Below are 27,917 nucleotides of genomic sequence, written 5' to 3'. Positions count from 1 at the left end.
TGCATTCAGAAACCCCCAGGTTTAATCCCCGACATCTCCAGGTAGGGCTGGGAAAGATTCCTGCCTGAAACCTTGGAGAGCTCCTGCCAGTCGGAGTAGACAATATGGAGCTAGACGGATCAAGAGTCTGATTCTTTATAAAGCCGCTTCCTAAGAAAATCTGTTACAACACCCACTACTGACACACTCCCCCACATATGCCCAGCTAACTAAAGAAAGAAAGAAAGAAAGAAAGAAAAAACACCCACACCGCCACTACACAAACACACTTGCCACACATACTTAGAATCAGGAAAACAAACGTCATTATTTTCAGTTACTCTTTTTAAAACAGCAAAGAAAGCCCCGTTGCCCAAACTGCATCCGAGGGGAGCTCTCACCAGGATGAGACAGACTGAACAGTAGAATGTGTCTCTGCCAGAGGCAATGCACTTACAGTTAGCCAAAGAGACACCCTCCCTCCCTCCCTCCCCCAAACACTCAACGACAGGCAGGTGCCAGAGTCAGGAGAATACAGACCAGCCAGGGAGTTCAGGCAGGTCTGACTCAGTTCCAAATGACAAAGAATTGTCCCAAATGGGACTAGGTTGGAATAACTACACGACAGTCGAGATGCCAGCACAGAAGGTATGTACACAAGGCATGGTCCATGGGGCGGGGATTGCCACCCTCCTCAGAGATGGCAGTTGCGTATGCTGCCCGAGACCAGAGCAGACAAGCCACTGTCTTCCTAGCAGACGCGAAAGATAACATGTTTCTGGAAAGTTCCACCCACTTGGCCTTGATGCTGATCCTGGAGATAAACAGGGTGGGGGGATCAAATGGCTGGGCTGCTCCAGTAAACAGAATGGGGAGCGGGGTTAAAAACAAAAAAGAATAGCAGAGACCAAGATAAGAGGCTGGCTTCAAGGCTCCGAGAACAATGATACGCTTCTTTGTCTCTTCCATACACACTCACGGCTTCCCCACACAAATCCATGCAATGAACCCATTTTCAGTCTCCCATTCACCCTCGACAATTGCACTTGGACGCAGGCACTCTGCATCCAAATGATGAACATTTTGTACCCCAAGAAACCTCAGCTTCTGCACCCAGAATAAACTAGTGGGCCACTAAGTAAATTCTGCAAGTATAATTGCTGAAAATTCTGCTTGGTTTCTAAGGCTCCATTTCTCAACATCTGTAGAATTCTGCAAAGGAGGGAGTCGAGTGAAGAGAAGTATTGGACCACTGGGTTCAGTTAGCCTGTAGGGATGCTGTGTGCTTGACTTCCTCATGCTACACTGACGGAGTTTCCAGATGCAAGAAGCAGGCAGTTTCATCTCACCTACTCCTAGTCCCCCAAAGAGCCAAACCAGACAGAACACACGTGTGCTATTCACATGTCTGCACTATTCAGATATAAGGTGGGGCATTCATGGGATATGTTTTTAACATCAAAAGGGGGACTCCTAGCCCGGCTCCAATACCAGAACTAACCCTGTTCCGGGGCGGGAGATCTCTAAAGAAAGAATGCAGGAAGGTGAGGCAGGGCGGGGGGAATTGGTTCACTTACCCACACATCCCTTTTGATGTACAAAAAACAGACCCCCGCCCCGCTTTATATGCGAAAGGGGTAGAACTGTGACGTGGCTGCTTAGATCTGGGTTGCTCTCATCTCTCGTTTAGCCCTGTTCACTGAATTACTCCTTTATTGCTTATCACAACGTAGGCCTTAATCATTCTAAATGAGTTCTAGACTGTACTACTTCAGACTGTACGCGAGGTGTTATTTTTATTCTTGGGAATATGTATACACGGCTTTTCAACAAAAAGGAGTTTACATAGAAAAAGAAACGATGGTTCCCTGTCCCAAAAAGGCTCACAGTCTGAAAAGAAACAAAGTAGACACCAGCAACAACCACTGGAAAAACACGGTGCTGGAGTCAAGGAGGGATAGCTGCTCTCTCTGTGCTAAATATAAGAGAACCACTACTTTTAAATGCATCCTCACTTGGTCCACATGTGCCATAAACTAGCACATATGAGAGACATACGTAACATAGCTAAACTCTCCCTCATGTGCTAGCTTAATACAAGCAGGGAAATTGTGTTGTTTTCAATTTAAGTAGCATCCCCAAAGATCGCCTCTCCCACCCCTCAGCAAACAGTCTATAGTAGTACAGTCCAGAATTCTTCCACCACATTCTGCATATCATGTAGATTGGCTCAAACTTCCTCACTCAAAACACGTGTATGCATGTACACACACACACACACACACACACACACACGCACACATGCACACACACACACACGGAAGCCTTCCACCTGCCTCTATTCCCCTCGTCAAGCAAGCAGTTCCATTTGAAAAGTCTTCTCAGCCAGAATGCTCAGGCTCTGCACCTGGCTGAAGATCATGTTGCAAGATAGCTTCCTCCAGCATTACTGGACCCGAAAGAAAGAACGTGCCATTTCTGGGCACGTGGCAGCAGGGAACAAGATCAGTCATTGGTGATGCCCTTGGCCCGTAGTTCCTCTTGCACCCGAGCAAGGTATGTAGGATCAGGGTAGCCAAACCTGGGGGAAAGGGAGACAAAATGTCATGAAACTATCCTCCTTAGCCTAGGATATGACTGTTTAGCTGTCCAATGGGGTTTCCACATCCAGACCAGTGGTTTTCAAATGGTGGTCTAGGGGATCATGGGGTTCCTCAGTGGGAAGACCAGGAAGGGGAGACAAGGCTCCCTGAAAGATAGGTTACCTACCCACCCAACAGGGAAATGTTGGGTGCATTCCAGGCTGTGCTCTTGGTTCATCTGGGTCAATGGAGAGGCCCAACAGGCTGAGCCAGTGTCCTCCACAAGGACATATGAAGGGGCACCTGGGTAAGGAGGGCAGACATCCCCACCACCACCCAAGCAGATGTTCCTGTGGTTCCTCTCTCTAGGTACTCTTTCTCCACCCTGGCTCCGAAATCAGAAGCAACCCTGGCTGAGAGAAAAACATCTGAAGTGGGAAGGGAGGAAAGTGAGAATGTGGGAAGGAAAGAAGAGCTGGGTTCACTCACCCACATTCAGTATAGTCAACACTGACTGGCAGCAGCTCTTCAGGGTTTCATAGAGGGGCCCTCCCCATCCCTACTGGGAGATGCCAGGGATTGAACCTGCAATGTACTGCAGGCACAGCAAGTGTTCTCCCACTGAGCAACAGACCTTACAGCAAACCAAGTGCGCCCCCTAAAGCAGGGGTGTCAAACTGCAGCCCTCCAGCAGTGGTTGGCCTACAGCTCCCTCATCCCTGGCTCTGGCTACTGGCCACTGTGACTGGGGATGATATAGGCCAACAAGAGCTGGAGGGCTGTAGCTGGACACCGATACCCTGGATTCTAACATGCCTCAAAATTCTAACATGATGCACGATTCTAACATGATGCACGATTCTCGGCAACCCACAAAGGCTCCTTGGCTGACAAGGGGGAAGTGTAAAGATCTCAGCAGAATGGATAGCTCTGACACCCGGCTTCCTTCCCTCCCTGAAAAGGTAGGGAGGCATTCCCCCAACTGAACGGCTTGAGGTTACAGATGGGAAGCAGCGTTTCCCCACAGCCTGAGCTGGGGGAGCGCTCAAACTCCCTGCACAGAGAAAACTAGTATGGCAAGGAGAAAAAGGTTCAGCTGCACATTCAACCCCTCCTTTCGCCCCACCCCGCCTCACTCACACATACCCTACAGCTAGAAGTGGTACAGATCAGGGAAAGCTTTTACCACTAGATTCAGCTGATGGTATAAGCCAGCCCCATTTCCCCACCTATAACCAGATAGAAGCGCACTTTACGCCCCAGGGTGGTTGTGTAATAAACGTGTATATCTGCTTCGAGTTTTAAATAGGGCTTATCAAGACAAGGGGAAAAAGGCTATTCCATGAGGTACCTTGTAGTGTCATGATAAAGGGACTGTGGATTACAATCCAGCTACTTGTGACCTGCACTCCATGTGGTGACCATTCCCTCTGACAAACGAGCTTGCTCATTACCGTACTCCCCATTCCCTCTGGAGACAGGATCCTGCCAAAACCCAATCCTTCCCCCCAGAAGCTGTAGGTTGCCCCTCTACCCTTGGCTCCATTTTCCCCAAGCACACCTCTCCTCTACCAGCCCCCCTGCCCGCAGATGCGTACAGTTGTGGGCCACCAGTGCAGTTGGTTTTGTGGTGGATGTCATTCCAGGTGATGACGTTGGCTCGTCCTGTGGTCATGGAGGTGCCGATGGTGAAGGTGAGGCGTTGGTCAAAGGCCTTGCGGAACAGCGCCAGCACCTTGTTGCCTTCGGGGCAGTCAGGCAGGTAGGCCACACGGGTGGTGCCAGGGTAGCGGACGCCAGGATTGGGATGTTCCACCTGCAAAAGGGGGCGGGGAAGGGCAAGGAGAACCCATCATCAACCTAAAAAGGCAGCTGGATTGGAAGATGCTCAGATCTCAGATCTAAAAAGGCAGCTGGATTGGAAGATGCTCAAGGGCAGCACAAGATACACACACACACCCCCAACCTAAGCCAGAGATGGCCACCCACAACTTGGCTTGCCCTGTTTCCACTACCACGACTACGGACATTTATATGTAGTACTACTTATCAATAAAAGCTCTCAAAGCGGTTTTCACAGAACAACAAACCATTCCACTAAGAGCTCTTACTTCTAAGCAGAAGTTTAAGATTTCTGAGAATGTTGAAGCCACAGGAGAAGACGGACAACACATACAAGTCACTGGGATTTTCTATGGAGGGTCATAAAGAAAAAGGAAAAATCCAACATCAGCAGCTACTTGCTTTCAAAGCTAAAACTTTCAATTCTTTTGTAATCTGCATGAGGGTGAATGTATTTGTTGAGAATGTCTGGATGGACCTCATAGGCCATGGAGCCAGTGTGGTATAGCAGACAGAATGCCAGACCATCCCCCCCATTAGCGATGAAACTCATGGAAAGCTCTGGGCTCACCCACCATCTCTCAGCCTAACCTACCTCACAGGGTTGTTGTGAAGATAAGAGAGAAGCCCATGTATGCCCTCTCTTACCTCCTTGGAGGAAGGCTGGTTACAAATAGAACAAACAACTATGACTTGATTAACAAGTTTTTGCAAGGATTACATCAAGATCATACATGTGAAGCGCTCTAAACTCACAAGCACTATACAAATGTTAACTATTATTACGTCTTACATTTCATAAATATGCATTTTCTTTATGCACACAAGTCAAACTAGATTTGTTTGATTAAGAGAATGTAGGAAACAACTCTCTCTCAACCTATTTAATAAGAAACTGACTTTACTATTGGAATCTCTGCTTTGTTAAAAATGTTAATCCTAGTTTTAAAAAATATTATTATTCAACCAGCAAATGCTACCCCTGACTTATGGTATGGACACAGCTGTCACCTTGACGCTTGCCACTTTCAGAGCCAATACAACAGAAGTGTTTGTTGCCATGTCCTCAGACATACCCATGGAATATTCCCCCCTCATCTTAATTAGAATAAGGGCCAAACTACATGATTGTCACTCAAGTCATCAGCCCTGGTGTGCTTGCTTTTTCAGATGTTCACAGCATATGTGGAAGAGGAGTGATCTGGATCAGGACCACACAAGTTGGGGAAGGAGGAACTTTCACTGGAATCCATGGACATTTTCTGGCATAAACAGCATGGGCTGGAGGGGTGTAATCTGGATCAGGACTGCATCTTGGGTGGTAAGAGTTAAAGCCTCTGCCTAGTCACAGGCCCAATCCAGATTGTGCACACTACACCAAAAACAGTATGCGTACAAGACTAGAGATGTGACTAATGCCATGGGAAGATTGGCCCCAAGCTGCAGAACACACGATGTCTCTTTTTTCCATGGCTTTCACCTGCAACACCACTGGACTTTCAGACCCTTCCCCTCACTTCTCCTGCTTAAGCAGCGCTTGAAGGGCCCTCCATTAACACAGGCTCTCTCATTTGGCACCCTTGTCCCTTCCCTCTTGTGTCCTGCTCCCTTTCTTATCAGACCAGAAACAATAAAACTGTGCCAATGGTGGGGAGGGGGAGAGGAAAACATCCTGCTCCCTGTGGGGGCATTTTTACACTCTTTTCATTAGAGGGAGGGTATCTTTCTTTACTGGGGTGTTGTTGTTGTTTTTGGTAAACATCAACAATAAATTTGATTTCTACAGCATCTTTGGATGCTTTTCTCCTGTTTTCTTGTTAGATTACCTGGATTCATCATAAGATTCAGTCACAATTAACCACAATTAAGTCGAAGTGCTACACTTTGGCTGGAATGGTCCCAGCATTTTTATTCTTCATGATTGATCTTGGATGTGATGGAACAAACCAGAGTTGAAGCAATTTTTTTTTTTTAATTGCTTTCTCCCAACTTTTACTTGACAATTTTGTTGAGAATCATCAGTGTTAATTGAAAATCATAAACAATATTGGCTTGGATTCAACCAAGAGAGTAGAAGTGCTACTCCTGAAACAAGTAAATGTGTGCACACAATGTTAATCCCTCATAAATACCTCACGTGCTACATTGAACTTCTCTCCTCAGTTTGAGAGAAAGTGCTTCTGCCTATGTAAGCAAGGGTAGGCGTCCAAGCCATTATTGTTAGCAAAAAGAAACAATGGTCAAGATCCAAAGAAACTGCACAACTGACTCTTGTGTACCTAAAGGGCCTTTGAATTTGAGTGTCTTGAACATCAGCCTATCCTGTCCCTAGGAATTTGCACAAGTGTTTCGGCGGGGAGAGAAGCGGTACCTTTAAATGCATAAGTAAAGCAGGTCCTTACCTGCTCCTCCACCCCCCTTGCTTTTCCAGGTGTGGTGCCCCTCAAAAGTCTGTGCACAGCCAGAGGGCTTCACCCAGCAGCCTATGCGTGGTGGTGGGATGCACATGCCCACTGCGCATGGTGTTGTTGACCATGCACATGCCACACGCAGGCTGCTGGGTGAAGCCCCACAGCCACGCCCACTGCACCAAAATGATTCATTAGTTTCAAAACAAACCAATTTCGAAACTAAAAGGGAGCCTTCCAAAGCAGTTTGTGATGTGGCTTTCAGGTTAGCTGCTCATGGTTGGGGGTGAGGAGAAAAATAAAAAAATCCACATATTTGGATCCTGGCCAATATTGCTTTCACAACATTACTCTAAAAATAATTTCCACTGCTGTTCTAAGAGGAAATAAATATTTCATAATGCTTTCTTCCTGAATCTGTCAGGTTTGAGATATCAAGCAGGGGGAATAAAACCAGAAAGGGCACATTTAACCCTTGCCCAATCTTTATGTCTCCCTACTCATAAGGATCCTGGGATAACCAGGCAATTCACTTTGACAGAAATATGGAGAGATGCCCCAGCACACCCACTACAACTACAGGACCTTCCAAAATGTTTGTGATGGGGCTATAGCTCAGTGGAGACCATGTGCTTTGCATCTAAAAGGTCCCAGGTTCAATCCCTGGCACCCCCAGGCAGGGCCCCTGTCTGAAGCTCAAGAGTTGCTGCAAGTCAATGTGGGCAATACTGAGCAAGATGGACCAATGGTCTGACTCTGTATAATGCAGCCTGGTATATTTATGTTCAAAATGGTACCCAGTTATTTCCTGATGGCCAATTGCACTATTTTCTCATCCCACTCTTAGATGGCACCCCGCCCTGCTGCCCCAAGGACTTTCACACAGTTAGCCTTCAAGCCACATCTAACCCAGTCAAGCATTTCTTGACAACTTAAGGCACTGTTGGCAAACAAATTAACACTGCACAGACTTTCTTGTAGTTTCTCCAAGTTTCTTCCTCCGGGATCTCATTTTATGATTCCACCCAAATCCTCAAGCTTTCCTCCCCTGAATTGACCTTTCACACCAACTCTTGGAGCCAGTAGGTTGGGACCAGTGTTCTCTCTATTTTTCTTTCATCTATGTGCAGAATGGGTTTTGTTCTGGGTGGCAGTATCAAGGCAGTGTGTGTACATGTGCATTCAGAGTGGGGCCTTCCCGATTTAGCCTGAGTGGGATCTAAAATTAACTGAGTGGACATCAAAAAATTTGTGTGCGTGTGCACTGGTTGGGACTGAGAGTTATCAAGGAAGAGGAAGGAGTAGCACAGAAGTGGAGAGCAGCCAGTTACCGGCAGGGGACGGGGTGGTTAAAAGAAAAGATCTCCTCTGAGTCCGCTGTCTGTCACATCATGGCTAAACATGAGCAAGAAATGTAATCCAGGGCAGAGCGATTCAAACAGAAGCAGGCCCAATCTCATTAAGTTCTATAGCAAAAACAGGGCTGCATTCAACATGATTGTTACTAGAGGGACATAATGGGCTTCCTTGAAAGAAACTGGGGTCACCAAGGGTAGGTTCTAGACTATTTCAAGAGCGTTCCTGAGAGTATACCCTTTTACTGTCTCCCAGATAATAGTTGCCACATGATTCTTAAGGGGGGAAAGAAAAAATAACTATTTGAAAATACCATGCGAACAAAACCTGTTCCCTTACCATGACACAGGGTGACCTCTCCTCTGCCAGGTGATAATGTGCCTCAGCATGGAGAGCACAGACCCTATTCCCTGTAACATACCGCCCAGAGACGAATGTTTGGGGTGGTATACAAATTTGACAAAAATAAATAAATAGGCGAGCTTTCTCCCTGCCTCTTAGAAGGGCAGCCCTTTTGCTAGTCTCTCATAAGCTCCTGGGGAGACAGGATACACAAAACACAGAGACATCAATCCTACTTACCCCTTGTATGCCAGGTGGGAAGACGTACTGGATGATGATGGTACCATATTTTTCATAACCCGGAAGCAGGAGACTCGAGTCCTTGGAGACCAGCATGCGCCCGTTTTCAGGTTGGTTGCCCACCAGCTGCCCATAGAAGCGCCCACACATAGGGCAGGCTTTCTTGACTTGCAAGGCCCGAGTGATGCAGTCCTCACAGAAGGAGTGCTTGCATTTCTCCAGAGTCTTAATGTTCTGGATCTCCCCCAAACAGATGGGGCACTGGCTGTCCTGTTCCTCCTCCCCTCCCCGTGAGCAGCTAGCCACCCCTCCTCCGCCACTGACCACTCTGGGCCCGGAGGTCTGCTGCCCTCGAGATATCAAGGCTGTCCCTCGGCGGTGTAGCTCCACTGCTCCGTGCTCCCTGTTCTTCTCCATTAAGGCCATGCAACCCATCAGCTCACTCTGGCGTTGGGCCTTCTTCAGCTCCTTTTCAGTCTCCTTGAGCAAGGACTTGAGGGCTTTGCGAGCCAGGTAGAGGCCGTTGCTAGGCCCGTGGGCAGGCATGGTGATCTGCAGCACGTAGATCTCAGAGGTCTCGCCATCGATCAAGATGCTCACCTTATTCTCCTCCTTCAGCTTAACCAGTTTGGCAGGGCTTTCTTTGGTCAGAAAGTCCCAGACGTGCTTATTTACCGTGAGCCTATTTTTGGTGGTGCCTCCACAAGCAGCCATCCTGGATAAAACAAAGGACACTGAAGAGAGAAAGACAGTCATTAAAGCTGCAGGCCGTGGTGGCTCCAGGCAAGGCTAAACACACACACACACACACACACACACACACACACACACACTCACTCTGACTCACTCTCCACCGGAGCAGAACTGGCTAGGACAGGACTTGGGGATTTTATCTTTCTGTTTTCAAATTTTTTGTTGCTCATGACATACAAGATACAAACCCCATTAGAAGATCACCAGATATTCAAAATTCCTAATTCATTTTTCAGATTCAGTACATCAAGACCACATATCCCCACAGATACATGTAAAACACCCAAACTCTCAGAATATTTGGTTAAATGAATAGATAATTAAATGTTCCTTGGGCTCAAAAAAAATTTCAGGATCTTAACTGCCCAGATACCAAGAACATGGCTAAGTTTTACTACACATTACACAGGAGAAGAACTCAACACAGGACTACTATTTTCAGCAACAGCTCTGTGTTTACTAAAATGTGCAGTTCTGGCCTGAGTGAATTTTCAGCCAACCCATCGAAATAGTGACTGCTCTTGAGTAGAGGTCTGCTGTACTGCCGAGAGCCCTTGTGGGAATTTTTGGTCTAAACTCCTTGTTCGTGAAATCAGCCTACTGCTGCAGAATGCCTGGTCCCTGCAGTTTCTTCCACCTATTATTTCTCTGTGTCGAGGAAGAGACATGACCAGCAGAACACAGGCTATTCACAGAGCACTTACTTTTCCCCAAGAAGCTAGCCTCTCTCTTGCTGCAAGTTCCTTACAGAACCAATAAAAAGTCCCTTGAACATTTATTAATTGAAACATAAAGTAACTCATGGACACTGATTGTAATTGATAATATGATCTTACTTCGGTTGAGTTAATTTAACAATACCATGTACATATTTATTGTATTTTAAATTGTTTTAATTATGTTAATTTTTGAATGGTTTTATATTGTGAACCACCCAGGGGCTTTTTTTTTGTATGGGATGGTATATAAATGCACACATTAAAACAAACAAACAAGACAAGACAAATGCATTGGACTTAATGGACCTTAATAAGACCTGGCTCAAGTTGGTTTAATAATGCTATATACCAGTTTGAAATATTGTATTTTAGGAAAGTTTAATACATATTAAATTGATAGTTAGATACAAGGAATGCAGGAGATTCTGAAAATTATCTAGTCGCACCAAAAGCAGAACCATGACAGAATATCCACCCTCCAGAAAAGTCTGATTGGAAGGGTTTCTCGAAAGGCAGGGCAATGAATCATGAAGAGAGACAGCAGGCAGTCTCCTCTATGGGGAGCTACTTTGGGCACACTAGAGTCTTCAATTAGCAAATTTATTACTCACAGCACACTAGCAGATCTCACTAGCATGCCCTGGCACACCATTTGGGCATTAACTCCTTGTTAAGTGGAGCTAAGATTTTCTCCCTCCATTTCAACCAAATTGAAAGCCAAAGAGAATGATCATGACAAGATAACCTTTCATTATAATTAATTAGGCACCAAATGCCTACAAAGTCCATTTAGGAGTGCAGCCTTAATGACACTGAATGAAAAGGGAAGTGGCCAGAGCCAAATGTGTGATGGGTATTCTTCAACTCCCGAAGGTGAGAGAGAAGCACCCAGGGGTTGCTTGTGCTTACTCTATGGCAGGGGTGGGGAACCTTGGCCCTCCTGCAGCTGTTGGCCTACAATTCCCATAATCCCTAGCTATTGGCCTCAGTGGCCGGGGATTATGGGAGTTTATTTATTTATTTATTTATTTATTTATTTGATTTATATACCGCCCTTCCAAAAATGGCTCAGGGCGGTTTACAATTAAAACAAACTTGTAAAACAATGAAAAGCTAAAACAAATTAAAAATAATAACACAACAATTAACAATTTAAAAACATTTTAAAACAAGAATTAAACATTGTCCCCAGACCCCAGCTCAAGAAGACACGTAGACTTAATATGGATGAAAAGGGCCACAACTTTATTAACTATTACACAAGCATGGCAGACTGAAACACCAGGTGATTAATCACCCTTAGAGAACAGTGCGGGCCAATAGAAGCAGGTCAGAACTCTGAAGTCCTACCCATCACCCTACTGGGCGACACACCCTGGCTCGGGAATGGGCAGGTACACCCCACTCAATTCCTTCAAAGCCAACCCCCCCACCTTCTGTAAGAGAGGATCTGGATACTTCTAGGCATTCGTCCACCCCGGACCGCGCAGCCCAAAGGTTGGAGAAGTCCTGAAGCGGGTTTCATGGCAATCATTTCCCCCGTGCCGCACAGGCCACAAAGGAGCGATTAACCAATCACCCTTTTACATATCCAAGGGTGCTCACCGATATTCTAACCCTCAAATTACCACCCCGCCCGCACTGTTACTGCCATTGTGGCCAACCTAACTCTAACTCCGCACCCAGAACACAGTTGTAATCCAAAAACAGCTGGAGGGCCAAGGTTCCCCACCCCTGCTCTATGGGCTCAGGTTTCCATTCAGAGCACAGGAAGCAGACACAGTGGGCTATACCCCATGAATTAACCAACGAGGCCAGACTCAGTCAATTCAGGGCAAGGCAGCCCCACTCCCTTATTAGATCTGCTGCATCCAGTGCTCCAGGAATCCCGGAACCCTTCCCGAGCCAACAGGCTCAAGATGCAATGCTGCAACCCTGGAGTTCAAATCAGTTCATGGAGTGCCCTTGGCAACCCCCCTCTCTCTTTCAGTGTCTATTTCCCCATTTCCAAATTGGCAGGGGTGGAAGAAGAAGAAGAAGAAGGTGGAGAAGAAGAAAATATGGCCTATTTTAATGTTCAGGAGGAATAAAGCTCTTGATGTACAATAAGAGTGCCCTATTAAATATTAAATATTATAATGGGCTACACACTGGCAAGGCAGACATGCACTTGAGAAATCATAAAGCGGGGTCTTGTAGGCCATCTAATCCAACCTCTTTGTTTAACGCAGGAAATCCAGAGCAAGTGCATCCTGAACAAATGGCTGTCCAATCTCTGCTTGAAGACACACACACACACCCCCCGCCCAGTGAGAGTGGATTTGTTGCACATCTGGCAGAACTGCCAGAGAATTATGCATTTCTGAAAGAGGTCCCCCTATTCACACATTATGTTCAACACTTGTATAACACAAGTACAGAGCTGTACACAGGTACAGTTATTCACATGTTATGTTGTTGTGATACAGCACCTGTTTTGACACAGGTACAACATTCCCTATCTGTACAATGCATTTGAGGGCCTTGTAGCCAGATTTTTAAAAAAATGAATCATTCACAATAATTCGCACAAAAACATATACGAGTTTACAGACGTCTGTACACCCATACAACAGAATGCCTGAATAGAGCCTAACTATCCTCTCAGTAGAACTAAATTATGACTGGCAACAGCCATCTCCAGTCACTGTGGCCTCAGACCAGCCTCAGGCTGAGGTGGGCTTTACAATGAAAAAATGCTCTAGGACTGTTCATTGTACAGAATGGTTTTTGTCAGGTGCTGTGGCCATGCCTGTTTGCTCTATTTTTCTTTTCTTCTTCTGGTCTATGGGCCACAATAAATATATTGGCTGACTGTTTTTTGGCCTTTGTTTCCGTGCAAGTTTACCCAGAGAACCCAGAAATCATTTGCTCTTAGACCAATGAATAGATAGCAATTGCATTCCAGTTAGATTCAAGTCACCTTATTGGAAGAGGCTGAAGGGGATTTCCTAGTTTTTCCAGTTCCTTGTTTAGCCCTGAGTTGCATGAACTGAATAAGGAACTGAGGCTCACATGCTCTGCCTTGCACTCCCAAATAAGTGCTGGGGCACCCCTTACTGTACACCTCCATGATCAGAAGATTCTCTTTCGACACAATGCAGGGGTGCAGCTATAACTGAGCAAAGGCGCCCAAAAAACTGGAGGGGCCCAGCTCCTAAGGGCCCCCTAAGCTCCACCCCTCCCTATTTTCTTCATTATCTCCCTCACTGCAAGGGGCTGCTGGAGAGAGGGGCAAACATGGGCCCCTTCTCCCCTAGCTACGCCCCTGACACAATGATTCCCTCCAGCCCCAAGCCTTGCTTCTGCAACTTGTTAACCTGTGATGACCACAGGGGCAAAGTTTTGGAATAAGAAAACGGTGTGTGGCGGAGGCGGGGGGAGAATAAGCTTTGGGCCACTCCAACCCACGCACCCCACAGTATACAAATAAGGTCCAAAACACGTGGCAAGGACAGATAGCCACCTAAAGGGGGCGGGGGAGGGGGGCAGATGTCATGCAACGCTGGAGCCTTCCCAAGGCTTGGAAGGAAAGTCAGCGGCTGCGGCAGCCCTTGCAGCCCTCATTACCTTTCCCCAGAAACGAGCCCGGAGGTGGGGGAAACCAAGGCCGAGCCAGAGCGAGGAAGATCTCTGCCGGCAATGGGGCAATACAGGAGCTTGATCTCGCTATCCAAACATCCCGGGAAACTGAGAGGACAGAAGTCACATCCCCGCAGGGACGCCGCCACGAGCAGAAGCGCCGGCGGCGAGGGTGCGGACACAAGCGGCACAGTGAGGAGCCCCACCCACGCAGCCCCTCCCCCGCTGTGGGGCGCGCGAGGCGATCGTAGTACCCTACCTGGTGAGCCCATGGAAGAGGCTGAGCGCGAGGACCGGCCGGACGTGAGAGTTCAGCTGAGCTGCGAATCAGAAACTGCAAATGGGAGAGAAGGGGCGGGTTAGGTCGCTGCAGGATATTAATAGCTGCCGCCGGCACGCTTTTGCTCTTGCGCTCGGGCGCAGCGCCTCATCCAGAGACGCCTTGGTCCCAGCGCAGCCCAGAAGCCTGCTGCGTATCTCCGAGACGAGATAACATCACCTCGCTCTACCCTCCCCCGCCTCCCTTTCAAGCTCTGCCTCCCGCCATGCCAGCCCCACCCCCGTCTAAGAGAAAGGGAAAATTGTGGAGACGCGCCTCCCTCTCTACTATCAGACGGGTAGCCCCTGTTATTATTATTTATTTAATATATTTGTATACCGCCCAGAACGCAAGTCTCTGTTGGTCTGCTGGGCAGAAACAGCAAAGACTAACAGATTTGTTGTGGCTGGCACACGCTTTCATGGACTCATGCATTTGATGACGTGAACTGTAGTCCACAAAAGCGTATGCTGCTGCAATAAATTTGTCTTTTAAGATGCCACAGGACTCTTCGTTGCTTTTGCCTCTCTACCTAGGGGTCTCCTGTTGGTCCTAAGATATTGTTTCACCATTCCTTTGAAGGTTTCTGCCCCCAGAACTTGTTTTTAGAGCCAAGGTGGTCCAGAAAAGTTTTAACAACTTCTTATCAATACATTGATCCCACTCATCCTCCAAGGAGCTCAGGATGGTGTACAGGGTTCCTCCTCTTTTATCCTCACAACACCCCTGGAGATAGGTTAGGCTGAGAAATTGTCACCAAGCAAGCTTCATGGCTGCATGGGGATTTCAAGAGTCTAGCACTGATATCCTGGTTTGCCTTTGTGACATTAGCATATATTAAGGTGGCCAATAACATTATTTTAATATATAGATATGGTCGCATTATAAACACTAGTAAGAGGATCTTTGATCATATGCAGAGTGCACTTCTTCATGCTGAATGCACTTCTAGATTTATAGTGGGAAGCAATCTCCAGTAATGCCATAAAGGTAAAGTGTGCATTTCTTTGGTAGAATACAGGAGGGGTTTACCACTGCCTCCTCCTGCACAGTATGAGATGATGCCTTTCAGCTTCTTCCTATATCGCTGCTGCCTGATATAGGTGTTTCCCATGGTCATACCAGTGGAAACACCAGTGGGGATTTGAGCCGGCAACCTTCTGCTTGTTAGTCAAGCATTTCCCCGCTGCGCCACTTAGGTGACTTCTGTAATGCCATACCCAACACATATACACTTGAAAAAACAAGCCACACAATTTGCTCATACAGAGCCATTGTGGTGTAGTATGTGTGGTGCATAGAGCAGGCCTCAAGCTTGAGAGATCAGCTTTGTTTCTCCTGGGATCTCAAAGTCCTCCACACATCCTAGAGCCAAAGAATGGCTCAGGGGGATGAGCTTACACTTAGATTTAAGGACCAGGTTGCCTCTCTGAGCACATGCCCAGCCCAGGAATTTGTTTTCAGCACCAAAACTGAGTTCATAGTCCTTTCATACACAGATCCACTCCTGATTTCCCCCCAAGCTTTCTTTGTTTGGACAGCATATTTTAGAGAAAGAAAGCGGGGAGGAGCCTTTCCCCCTCTGGTGGAGATTGTTAAACAATTAGAAGTCAAAAGCCCTCGCTGACCCTGCTATACACACTTATCTGATAGTCTCACTGAATACAGTAGGAGTCAACATGTATAGGACTTGGTCTTGGACACATCACTCAACATAAGAAGCTGCCTTATACCGAATCAGACTATTGGTCCATCTAGCTCGGAATTGTCTACACTCACTGGCAGTGGCTCTCCAAGGTTTCAGGCACTACCAAGGAGTGAACCTGGGATCTTCTGGATGTAAAGCAGATACTCTACCACTGAGCTACAACCCCATCCCCTAAGGGAAGTATCTTACAACAGACAGCGCTCACATGTGGCCACCCATACATATGCAAACCAGGGCATACCCCGCTTAGTAAAGGGGCCAATTCATGCTCACTACTGCAAGACCAGCTCTCTCCCCCAAACTGGAAGGCCAAATTGTCATTCAACAAGAGGTTATATTTTATTTATTTATTTCTATTTATTTTTACATTTATATCCTGTTCTTCCTCCAAGGAGCCCAGATACTACATACTAGAGTTTCTCCTAACAACAACCCTGTGAAGTAGGTTAGGCTGAGAGAGAAGTGACTGGCCCAGAGTCACCCAGCTAGTATCATGGCTGAATGGGGATTTGAACTCAGGTCTCCCCGGTCCTAGTCCAGCACTCTAACCACTACACCATGCTGGCTTGTGCTGGCTATTTTCCTTCAAAAATCCACCCTTCAAGGAAGCCTTTGGCTTTAACCTTTTATTTCCCCAACTGGATCATAGGAACACAGAAAGCTCCCTTTGACCGAGTCAGACCATTGGTCCCTCTAGCTCAGTCTACACAGACTGGCAGGAACTTTTCCAAGGTTGCAGGCAGGAGTTTCTCTCAGTCCTATCTTGGAGATGAAACAAAGCTAAGTATGTGTAACTGCATTTGCTCACATATGTAGCATCATTTACCCTGTTGAAATGCAGATTGCAAGTTCCTTGAGGGCAGAGATCCACTTAATTTGCTTTTACAATCCTGTAAAGCCAATCCTGCACTCAGGGTTTTTCTTGCATCATCCTGGCTTTATGGGTACCTAAACTGGGCCTTTTCAGCTTGTAGGACACATCATTTCTAGGAAATTTTGCTCCTGGTCATGATGTTGCAAAAGATTTTTGTTTTATTTTTCATTTCTTCAACTAAAGAGAAAAGGCTAAACTCTCAGAGCAAAAAGGATTTACTTTTTGAAGCTGAATTTGGTGGGAGAACAATCAAGGAAATAAAGGTGAAAAGAGGGACTCACAAGGTGGGGGCCATTAATCCTCTCATGGGGGAAAACCAGGGCACTCTTCCTCTATTCTTTGCTTTTGATTTTTATAAGAGGGTTGTTCACAAGATCTTCACACAATTAAGAATGATGTAAAATCCCAAACATCCCGATTATTTCTTTAAAAATGGTTCCCCTTTTTAATGCAAATGGACATGGTGAAAACATTCTGTATAATTCCAGGTGAAATTCTATCAGATTCTTTCATATTAAAACATGAACAAAAATATTAATATGAATAATAATATATGTATACTGCTTTTCAACAATTTAATTGTATTTAAGAACATAAGAACAGCCCTGCTGGATCAGGTCCAAGGCCTATTTAGTCCAGCATCCTGTTTCACATACTGGCCCACCAGATGCCTCTGAGAAGCCCACAGGAAAAAAGATGAGGGTGTGCCCCCTCTCCTACTGTTACTCCCCTGCAAGTGGTATTCAGAGGCATTTTGCCTCTGAGGCTGGAGATGGCCTATAGTCACCAACTAGTAGCCATTGATAGACCTGTCCTCCATGGATTTGTCTAAGCCTGCTTAAAAGCCATCCAAGCTAGTGGCCATCATCACATCCCATGACAGATAATTCCATAGATTATGTGCTGGGTGAAAAAGTACTTCCTTTTGTCGGACCTAAATTTTTCAGCCTTCAGTTTCATGAGATAACTCTGGTTCTAGTGTTGTGAGAGATGGAGAAAGATTTCTCTCTGTCCACTCTCTCTACTCCATGCATAATTTTATACACCTCTATCATGTCTCCCCATAGTTGTCTCTTTTCCAAACGAAAAAGCCCCAGATGCTGTAGCCTTGCCTCATAAAGAAGGTAGCCCAGGCCCCTGATCATCTTGGTTGCCCTCTTCTGCACCTTTCCACTTCTACAATGTAGAATGTCCTTCTTAAGATATGGTTACCAGAACTGTATGCAGTACAGATGGTCCTCGTTTTTCGTGGGGGTTCCATTCTGGTCTTCAACCACGGAAAACAAAACCGTGAATAATGAAACCTTAAGTCAATGGGAACTGGGGGGGTTAGGTTCTGGAGCCCAAGAAAATGCCTGAACACTCACCAAAAGACTGGGTAAAAGCAGAAATAAGGGTGGAGCACAGTACTGTATTTTGGCCACCTCAGATCTCCCACTCTCCCACTCTCTAGCTCTTCCAGCAATGCCCCCCGGAACATCCAGTAATGTGTAATCATGAAGTTTCCTCACCGCACAATTGAAGTACAGCACTTAGCAGCACAAGCCCCTGACCTGTTTGGTTGGTGGGTCGGCCAAAGAGGCAGCACAAAATTAAATCCATTTCAGATACACACAGAGTGTGTGAGAATCAAGGGGTGACAGGAGAATCAATTTTCAATGGATAATTAAAATCAATTTTTAATTTAAATTGAATTTTAATTGCAATTTAAATTAAATAATGCAGTACTGCAATTATCAAAATTAATTTTTAATTTGAATTTTTTAATTAAAACATTTTATCAAAACTAAAATTAAATTTATAAAATTGATAATTAGCACCTTACGAGGGCAGCACAATGCTGTAAGGGGCTCCAGAACATGGCTCCTGAGGAACGGCTCAAAAGAGGCTCCTAAAGGCTCTCAGTGGATACCAAAGGCCACCCAAGGCTGCCAAATGCTACCCCAAATGGCTTTTAGAACCTCAAAAGCTCTAAACATGAAGACCAAAGCACTCCACCATCCTCCTCCAAACTCCTCTCACAACCCATGAGCACATGCAGCAAGAGTACAACCATGTAAGAGCAGAACTACGACAGATATGTGAAACCATGAGAGCCAAAATTGTGGATAATGAGGGCTGCCTGTACTCCAAAACTGGCCGCACTATAGATTTGTATAAGGGTAGCAGGGAAATGACTTGACTAGCAAGCCAGAGGTTGCTAGTTCAAATCCTCACTGGTATGTTTCCCAGAAACACCTCTATCGGGCAGCAGTGATACAGGGAGATGCTGAAAGGCATCATCTCATACTGCACGGGAAATGGCAATGGTAAACCCCTCCTGTATTCTACCAGAGACAACCACAGGGCTCTGTGGGCGCCAGGAGTCGACACCGACTCAACGGCACAATTTATCTTTATTATAATATTGGCATTTTTATTTTCAGTCCCCTTCCTAATGATCACTAGCATGGAATTGGCCTTTTTCACTATGATGATACTTTCAATGGGCTGTCTGCCAGGGCCCCAAGATCTCTCTCCTGGTCAGTCACCGACAGCTCAGACCCCAATCAGTGTATATGTGAAGTTGGGTTTTTTTGCCCCAATATGCATCATTTTACATTTGCTTACATTGAACCGCATTTGCCATTTTGTTGCCCATTCACCTGGTTTGGAGAGATCCTTTTGGTGCTCCTCACAATCTCTTTTAGATTCCACTACCCTAAATAATTTAATGTAATCTGCAAATTTGGCCACTTTGCAGCTTACCCCAACTTCTCGGCCATTTATGAGCAAGTTAGAGCACTGGTCCGTACAGATCCCTGGAGGACCCCACTTCTTACTTCCCTCCATTGTGGAAGCAGTCTTATTTATTCCGACCCTTTGTTTTCTCTCTTTCAACCAGGTTCCAATCCACACATGAACCTTTCCCCTTATCTCATGACTGCTAAGTTTACTCAAGAGCCTTTGGTGGGGAACTTTGTCAAAAGCTTTTTGGAAGTTCAAATATACTATGTCAACCGGATCACCTTTAACCAGATACCTTTTGACTCTCTCGAATAACTCCAAAAGGTTAGTGAGGCCAGACTTGCCCTTGCAGAAGCCATGCTGGTTCTTCTTCAGCAAGGCCTTTTCTTTATATATTTAACAATTTTGTCCTTCAGTATGTTTTCCATCAATTTACCCGGCACAGAAGTGAAGCTGACCAGCTTGCAATTTCCCGGATCCCTTTTTGAAAATCAGAGTTGCATTAGCTACTTTCCAGTCCTCTGGTGCAGAGCCTGATTATAGGGGAAAGTTTCATATTTTTGCTAGGAGATCAGCAATTTCAGATGTGAGTTCCTTCAGAACAGAAATTTAATTGTATATATCTGTTTAATATCCAATTTTGCTTTAAATTATGACTATTACACTCTTACTTAGTACATGCATGCCTCAAATATGAATCTGTCAAGACGTTATTCTTCATTTCTAATCTTTAAGATGTTAATGTATTTAATTTGTGGTGTTATTGTATGAAGGAAAACAGAACACAATGGGCAAAATCCAGACTAAGTTAGTCATGACTAAGTCCCTTTGAAATTGATCCTAGTCATAGTTAACTTGTCTCATTCTTGTCAATGGTGCTTAGTCATAACTAACTAGTTGGGATGTTAGCCACTAAGGATGTTAGCCACAAACACACAATGAAAATCAAAGAAACAATGAGGCCATTCACATGACTGCTTGGGCTGGGGAAGGTGGGAGAGGAAGGTTGGATCGTATCTACCTTCTCCCACATGGCCCCCATTCTTGCCCAGCCATGCCACTCATACACCCACACAATCTGGGCTGAGGTGAGTGGCGCGGGACTCCAGAGGCCGGCCGGGATGGGGGGGGGGCAAGTAGGGATACCAACAGTCACTTATTAGCAGGGACGTCCCTTGTTTCACCCCAAAATTGTCTGTCCCTCATGGGATGCCATTTGTCTCTTATTTTCAGCTAATGGGAAGAACCTATGGCTCAGATCAAACCAGTTATTTTCACAAATAACGAAATAATTAATGAGCCAACTCCTTTCTTTTCTCCCTTCCAACCAGAGTACTCTGTGGCTCTGGTGGGCTGCAGGCTTAGGGTTGTCAACACAAGCATTAACATTAACAGCCATCACTGATTGGCTAACTTAGCATTATCCAGGCATCATGATCATGAAAATCATGCAAGCAGTGACTACTAGGTAGTGCTCATATGTGAATTTACTGGCTAACAATGCTTCTCTTTCTAGAAAACAAGATTACATCACACTGAGTTTGACTAACCAAGGTTATATCAATAAACAGAGGAGACGCAATCTGTTGTAACTTATACCGTCGTTTAAGTTGAAAGTGACAAATACTCAGGCTCCCAATGACTCCCACAGACTCCCTGCCTCGTTTCTCTTCTCCGGGCAGTGGAATGTTGGCAACCCTGGAGTGAAGCCTGGCCCCAGAGGAGTCCCACAATGCACTGCACACATAGCGTGGTGAATTGTGGAAATTCCTGAGGCTAGGCATTGGAGCCTCAGGAATTCTAGTTGCTCCTTTCCCCAGCCTCTGTGTTATTAATGGCTGCCAGCATCCCAAAAGGAGCTGCCAGCAGCCCGTGCGCCCACATGACTGGGCGGTGAGGTAGGAGGGCATATGCACACCCTCCTGCCTCACTTTTAGCCCAAGGACAAAACCTGGGCTACTCAGCAGAGGAGGTCTGGGATTGGGAACGGTCCTGGTGGTGCTCATGACCAGCCCTACTCCGGGCTAGTGCTCCCATACCCGGGCAGGTGCTCATGAGAATGACCTCGATGAGTTGTGGTTTTTTTTTTTAAAGGAGGGGGTTAGGAAGGGAACTAACGCTGGTGGTGAATTTTAGCCTGGTTCCCTAAAACGTATACATGTGAAAGAGAGAGAGAGTTCATACAATCGCTGGGAAGTGTGGTTCCCAGGGCAGCAAATGTGTGGTCCCCATAGGTGTGTCGACCTAACCCACCAAAGGAATGTTCCCGAGCCTTCTGTCTGACATTCTCTGCCCATTTGTAACCTACACTTGAAGTCTGGCAGAGACTTGTGTCTTTCACATGACTTCGCTGGAGGGCGAGGGCAGGCTGCGGGGAAGGCAGGAGCTCCCGTACCTTCACTGGCAGGCAAGCAGCCGCCATCTTCCCCTCCGCTGCACCACATGCCCCCACACGAGCAGTGGTGCATTGGAGGAGATGCTGGGACTCCCCACCCATTCTGCATCCCCCAGTGCCCCAGAGCACAAGTGGGGTGGCTGCTCCTTCCTACCAGTTCACTGCTGGACATGGTGGCAGGCCCGGGTGGGAGGGCGGGGAGCCATTTAATCCAGAAGCAATTGCCCAGACGATCGCCAGCTGAGGTTAAATGAACCACAGGTTCACTTAACCTCGGCTAAGTGGCAGGTTAAAAAGTGGGGCTTAGCACAGGGGCAGCGCCTGGAGCGCCCGCACTCCCTAACAATCAGCTGAACCCACTCAGAAGAGAGAGCGAGAGAATGAAAACAAAATAAATCCTAACCTCAGGGATACCTTTCAGTAAAGTCAGGGGGGCTGCAGCATTCTCTCCCATGTTTCAGACCATACACAATCATTCCTCAGGAACACTTATATTTCTAGCTGGCTGAACATAATGACTGACCTTAAATGAAAGGGACCCATATACTAACTAGGCATGGACACCTAAAGGCACAAATACCTTTGCTTTATTAAAAATGAGAGAGAGGATATTATCTTATCTGATATAAGCATTCTTGAGATAAACTATGCTGCTTTTTTGCAATTTAATCATTCATATCTATGTCTATATACAAACGCCAACACACACACACACACACACACACACACGGCCTTTGATTAAATGTTGTTGAGAATCTTGCCCCTAGCGCTGCCAGTTCTGACTGAAGCTATTCTTGGAGATTTTTTCCCCTCCCCAGTATCAAGCCATTAAAATCTCCAGGCCCGCCTTCAGTCGTCATCTGGAGATGGATAGCCATTCCTGAAGAGTCCAGGCCAATCCTGGAGGGTTGGCCACCCTACTTGCCCTTCCTCCCAAAATGCCATACTCCACACAGGTGCTGCTTTGTTGCTGCAAAACAGCTGTTATATCCCAGCGGTGGATACAATTCTTCTAAGCCAGGTACACCCGGCAGTCCAGTCCATAAGGGAAATGCATTCTAGAGTGAAGGCAGTCTTTCGGCATCAGGAACTCCTTTACGGAGGCTGCAATTGCAGCTTCCTCTCTCTCCCTTCCTATTCTTCGATCTTGTTGACCAAGTAGCCAACCTCAAAAGGCAGACGGCTTGCATGAGTTTGGGCAGCAGTTGTGCACGAACAGCACTGGGAAGGGGCGGAAGGGTGGTGAGAACATAAGCAAGCCACCAACACGGCACTCCATTTCTGGCTGAGGGCAATGCAATGCCCTCTTGGCACCCACATCAGCATGTGGGCTGATCCAAGAATGATGGGGATCAGAGTTGCCGTCAGCTATGTGGAACACCCAACATAGTCCAGGAGGAATTCAAGTTCAGCTTGACTCTCTGACCAGAGCTCTTCTTAGTGCAGCTCTCATGCAGGATGAGAACAGGATGAGTTCCCACTGTCTGGCTTCTAATTTTTTCGATTGGCTCTTAGATCCAAAGTAAAATGGTCAAGGCCTGGCCTTGCACTACCGTTTGATTCTCTCCATTGTGCAGCCACAAGACAATGTTAAGTACATTTTAGGTCACACTTGATTCTTGCAAGGTTGCAATGATGACCAGAAAACCTGGCCAGTGTGTTGCACGGAATGCACATGATTTAGAATATGCCCCGAATCTTCTGCCATATGTGGAGTTCCCCAACATATGACTCACTATTGAAAAGGTAGAACATTTGAAAACGGCTGGTGAAAGAATATGTAGGCTTTTTGAGTGACAAATAATTCTTCACTTAACAGAATGGCAAAGTAGCAAAATTATGTATACAGCACCTAAGGTTGGTCACAAGTGACTCAAAGACTCAGAGAGTCATTTCTAAACCAAATTTATTTATTTTTAGGAGGGGTTTATGGCACTTTTTGCCATAAAGTCTCAAAGTGACTCACTGCATAATTAAACACATAGTTAAACACACAAATACAGCAAAGCACATATTTAAAATTACAACCTGATCTCAGGCATATTTACTGAATGGAAACCCCTCTGAGTGGGATTTAGATTCTAGGAAATGGGCTCGGGATTCCAGAAGTGTTTCCCTTAGTGACCCTGAACTTGTTCCAAGGTAAATGCACACTGGACTGCAACTGTACAAAATCATATACAGCATATGTTCAGAATTAAGTTTTATTCAGCTCAACGAGACTTACTTCCAAGTAAGTAATTTAGGATTGCAACCTTACAGTGCAATCCTATGCAAATTTATTAAAAAGTGAGTCTCACTGTGTTTGATGGGAAATTCTATCACAGATTAGCATGCATAGAATTGCAACCTTAATGACCTCTCCATTCTACCTGAAGAACTGTTTAATTAAAAAGTTTGTAAACCTACACATCCTCATAAATTAGTCCACAAACACTTTTAGTAGCCAAGGTTATGTTATTTTTTAGTCTTCAAGAGCTTGACTGTATATGTATGTATGTATGTATGTATGTATGTATGTGTGTATATATATATATATATATATATATATGTGTGTGTGTGTGTGTGTGTGTCTGTGTCTGTGTCTGTGTCTGTGTCTGTGTCTGTATATAAACCCTCTCTTCCCATTTACCAAAGCTTTTATGTCTGGAAGATGCTTACTTTCCCAGGCCTTCCATTTCTAAGTCTGTCCTACATGAACAAAATTTGTTTCACAAAAAAATCCCCCAAACCCAGGAAGCTTCCCTGAACTATTGCACAGATATGGCAACAACTGTCTATATCAAACCCTCTGACTCACATCACCTGGATTTTCTTCCATTTTTTGTGCAGATCAAGTCCAAACCTCATTTGCAGAGTTCTGAATCTCATCAAGCCAAAGCTTTCCTATCTTGGAATGTCTTGGTATTAATGGTGCTGCTGGCTGGACAATGTGCAGGTATATATAATTAATTAGTAAGCAACAGGGAAGCATGAGATGGCGAGACTCTTCCAGTATTGGTCCTCTCCCTCTCCCTGCAGCATCTGTCTTTAGTGATTATACCACCAATTGTAAAACCAGTGTTTTCTCTTCCAGAATAATCATAGTAAAAACAACAAGCAGCAAACCCCAATGCTCTGGATCTGGAAAACTACAAAAATAAAGCAGGCCTATTCAGCCACTGTGCTTGGGAAGACCCTGATGGAACAGGTCTAGCTCATGAAGCCTCAACCCTCTTAGGTAAACTCTACAACAACAAACCAAGACAATCCTACAATAATAACCCATAGAGCTTTTAAGGAAGGGCCATAGCTTTGTAGTAGAGCACATGGTTTGTCCCATGTTCAATCTCCAGTGAAAAGAATCAGGTAGCAGGTGACAGGAAAGACTTCTGCCCGTAATCCTGGAGAGCTGCGGACAATTGGGGCAGACAATACATGGCGAGATAGACTGAGGGTTTGACTTGGTATGAGGCAGCTTCTCCACAAAAGGTCAACAAATATATAGGGTACTGCTACAAATTGAATTTCAATAGCTATAGTCAACAGTGACTTGTTTGACCCTTATTAGGAACACAGAAAACAAAACACACCACCCTATAATATATGCCCTTAAAGACACAAGGGGGACAAAAAGGTGATCTTCTCTGCATTTCTTTCTCAAACAATCAACGTGGATGCTGGGATGCTTATCTTACAAAACCTTGTGGTAATTCCACAGGAAACCTTCAATACTCTGCATTAGCACACATGGAATAACCAAGGGGTGGAGGCAAAGGATCTAATTTAGGATCTTGAGAGATGCAATTTGTATTTCAACTACTGTAGAAGAGGGCATTTCAGCAGGTGCAGCTCTTCTCACCCCTGCAGCTTTATACCATGACAACCTGTGCCTGCTGTCTTACATCACCATTTAGTGTACAGAAGCCCTGCCTTGTGGCATTTGTATATTTTATCTATGTGACCTTGGACAAGGCCAGGCCAGGCCATGAAATTTCAATGGGCCTCACTTGCATTAAAAAAGAGAATTCGGTCCAGTATCATTGTGTGGAGAGAGAAAAAAAATAAACATGACAAGGTGGGGGAAGGGGGAAGAAAGGACAGATACTCTAGGGGAGGGGGGGAAGAGAAAAATTTGGAAGAAAATAATTTTACAAGATTATTCCTCTATCTAAGATCCACCTATGAACTGGGTTGTAGGGGGATGAAAAAGCTTTTGATAGAAGATCATTCAGGGTGTGAACATTCCCCACCCCTAACTATTTGAGTGACAGCTGCCGCTCTCATCAGACTAGTGGATCTCTTCACAAGGAGTTGTTTTTCAAAGATGAGGCCCAGCATCTCCACTCCCTTGGAAGTAATGGGGGAAAATACAGAACAAAGAAAGGGCGGGGTGGGGGGGAGTTGGGGTGAAAGACAAAGGCTTGGAAAATAAGGTTTTACTGCTTCCAGACCTCCATTCCTTCTCCAATATGCTTTCATTCCGAATCAACACCAATATCCTCATTATTCCTATGCCTCTTAACAATCCTCCCACATGCCTCAGAACCTCCTTCCCTTTAATCCCACCACCCTCAAATCACGAGACCCCAGTGAGACCCGCAAGAATGGATGGCCAAAATAATAATTCCCATTCCCCTTACACAACACACCCACAGGATGAGAGAAAAGGTGGGCAGCTAAGTGTCATCCTCACTTGACCCAATTATACCCCAGATCAACACCTCGCCATGCAGGGGAAAGGCGAGGGGGGGGGGACCTTTGCCTGCTCGCCCCCGCAGCTCTGGGCGCGTTGACAGGTAGATGCATAGGCAACTCGGTGGGTAAATCGTTATGCAAAGTACTCCCCCAAGGGTTTTTGTGCTCCCCTCGAAGGGAGGAGGGACACCACTTAGCAACCTTCCACCTCCAACTGAGATCGTACCGTTCCCCCACAATCAAAACACACACCACCCTTTCGGCAACACCCCTGCTGCAAAGCCAGCTGACAACACACAATGAAGAGACTGCAGCTGCTTTGACTAGCGGCTGCCTGAATATGCAGATAGGTTCTGATCAATGCGCCACATTATTTAAAAGAGAGAGAGAGAGAGAGAGAGAGCGAGCTCGCCTGTCAGCCAAGCCAGACAGCGCCGGAGCAAAGCCCAGCGTCCCTTGTCGTCTTGATCGCGCACAACGATACGATATGCATTGCAATACCCACCCGCCATATAAAGACACCCAATTTTGCTGTCAGGTTCCCCCCGATTACACACACTGCTGGCACCCACCATAGCGGAACACCCGAGGCTCGTAGGAACGCTCCATCCATCCAAGCAGAAGCTGCTGCGTGCAAAGACGACGTTGCAAGAGAAAGCGCGGGGAGGGGGGCTTGGTGATGGTGATGGCAGCAGCGGCAGGAGCCGAGCGGAACAATGAGGAAAGCCAGACTGGGGACGGTGCTGATGAGGCGGCCTTTGGCGCGCCCGAGGTGGCGGCGCAGGAAAGCGTGCTGGGGCTGCTGCCGCTGCTGCTACTGGGCTGCGATGCTCACCTCATCCCTCCCCGCCAAGCAGCCATCGCCGGGCACGTCACGTGGCGCCGCTTGTTGCTGGAAAGATGGTCATAGCCATAGCAACAACTCGACGTGATCGCAAAAGAGCGAGCCTTGCGCGGAAGACTGTGGGCGACCGCGCGGGGAAGAAGAACAAAAAGGCGAAAGCAGAGAAACAGCTCCGGCTTTCTCTCGACGCCAGCAAGAGAAGGCGGCGCTGCTCCCTTGCCTTGTCCCTCCTCCCAGGGCCCCCCTGGCTGCAATTACAGGGAGGGACAGGAAGAAGGAATGTGTGGAGGTGAAAGGCATACCAAGGCCAGCCATAGACAGACACAGCAGGTCCTGCTCCAGCCTGTGCACGTTTATTCGGAAACAAGTCCCCCCAGTTGCGCGGACTGAGATTTGCGTCCAGTTTAAGTGTGCCAGAATTTAGAGGGAGATAAACACATGCTACCCTTTCCCTATAAACCACCCCCCCCCATACCCGAATATAATTTTGAGGGAAATATTTAAGGCTTTCTATTTAGGCGGGAAGTCTGT

The 27,917-nt window shown here is 46.2% G+C and overlaps 1 protein-coding gene and 1 long non-coding RNA gene across 3 annotated transcripts in view; one reads left to right on the top strand and one right to left on the bottom strand.

Annotated features, from left to right (window-relative positions):
* Positions 1 to 6,185, top strand: part of LOC128343327 (uncharacterized) — a 28,946-nt gene extending 22,761 nt beyond the window's left edge. Inside the window, exon 3 of the long non-coding RNA XR_008315473.1 lies at positions 5,574 to 6,185. This is a non-coding gene — a long non-coding RNA (uncharacterized LOC128343327). The remainder of the gene's footprint in view (positions 1 to 5,573) is intronic.
* On the bottom strand, positions 120 to 27,583 carry DTX3 (deltex E3 ubiquitin ligase 3). 2 transcript variants are annotated; one of them, XM_053292212.1, is made up of 5 exons: positions 27,115 to 27,583; positions 14,102 to 14,176; positions 8,750 to 9,483; positions 4,160 to 4,377; positions 120 to 2,560 (listed from the first exon to the last, which is right to left on the bottom strand). In XM_053292212.1, the coding sequence occupies exons 2-5, from the start codon at positions 14,112 to 14,114 to the stop codon at positions 2,485 to 2,487; spliced, it is 1,041 nt and encodes a 346-aa protein (XP_053148187.1). In that variant the 5' UTR covers positions 14,115 to 14,176; positions 27,115 to 27,583; the 3' UTR covers positions 120 to 2,484. The 2 variants fall into 2 exon arrangements, with proteins under 2 accessions (XP_053148187.1, XP_053148188.1); XM_053292213.1 differs by having other exon boundaries at positions 27,378 to 27,583.
* Between the last annotated feature and the right edge of the window lie 334 nt (positions 27,584 to 27,917).

Source organism: Hemicordylus capensis, chromosome 2, assembly GCF_027244095.1.
Source record: "Hemicordylus capensis ecotype Gifberg chromosome 2, rHemCap1.1.pri, whole genome shotgun sequence".
Lineage (NCBI taxonomy): Eukaryota > Metazoa > Chordata > Lepidosauria > Squamata > Cordylidae > Hemicordylus > Hemicordylus capensis.
The sequence above is the reverse complement of the archived record's forward strand: the minus strand, read 5'-3'. Positions and strand labels throughout refer to the sequence as shown.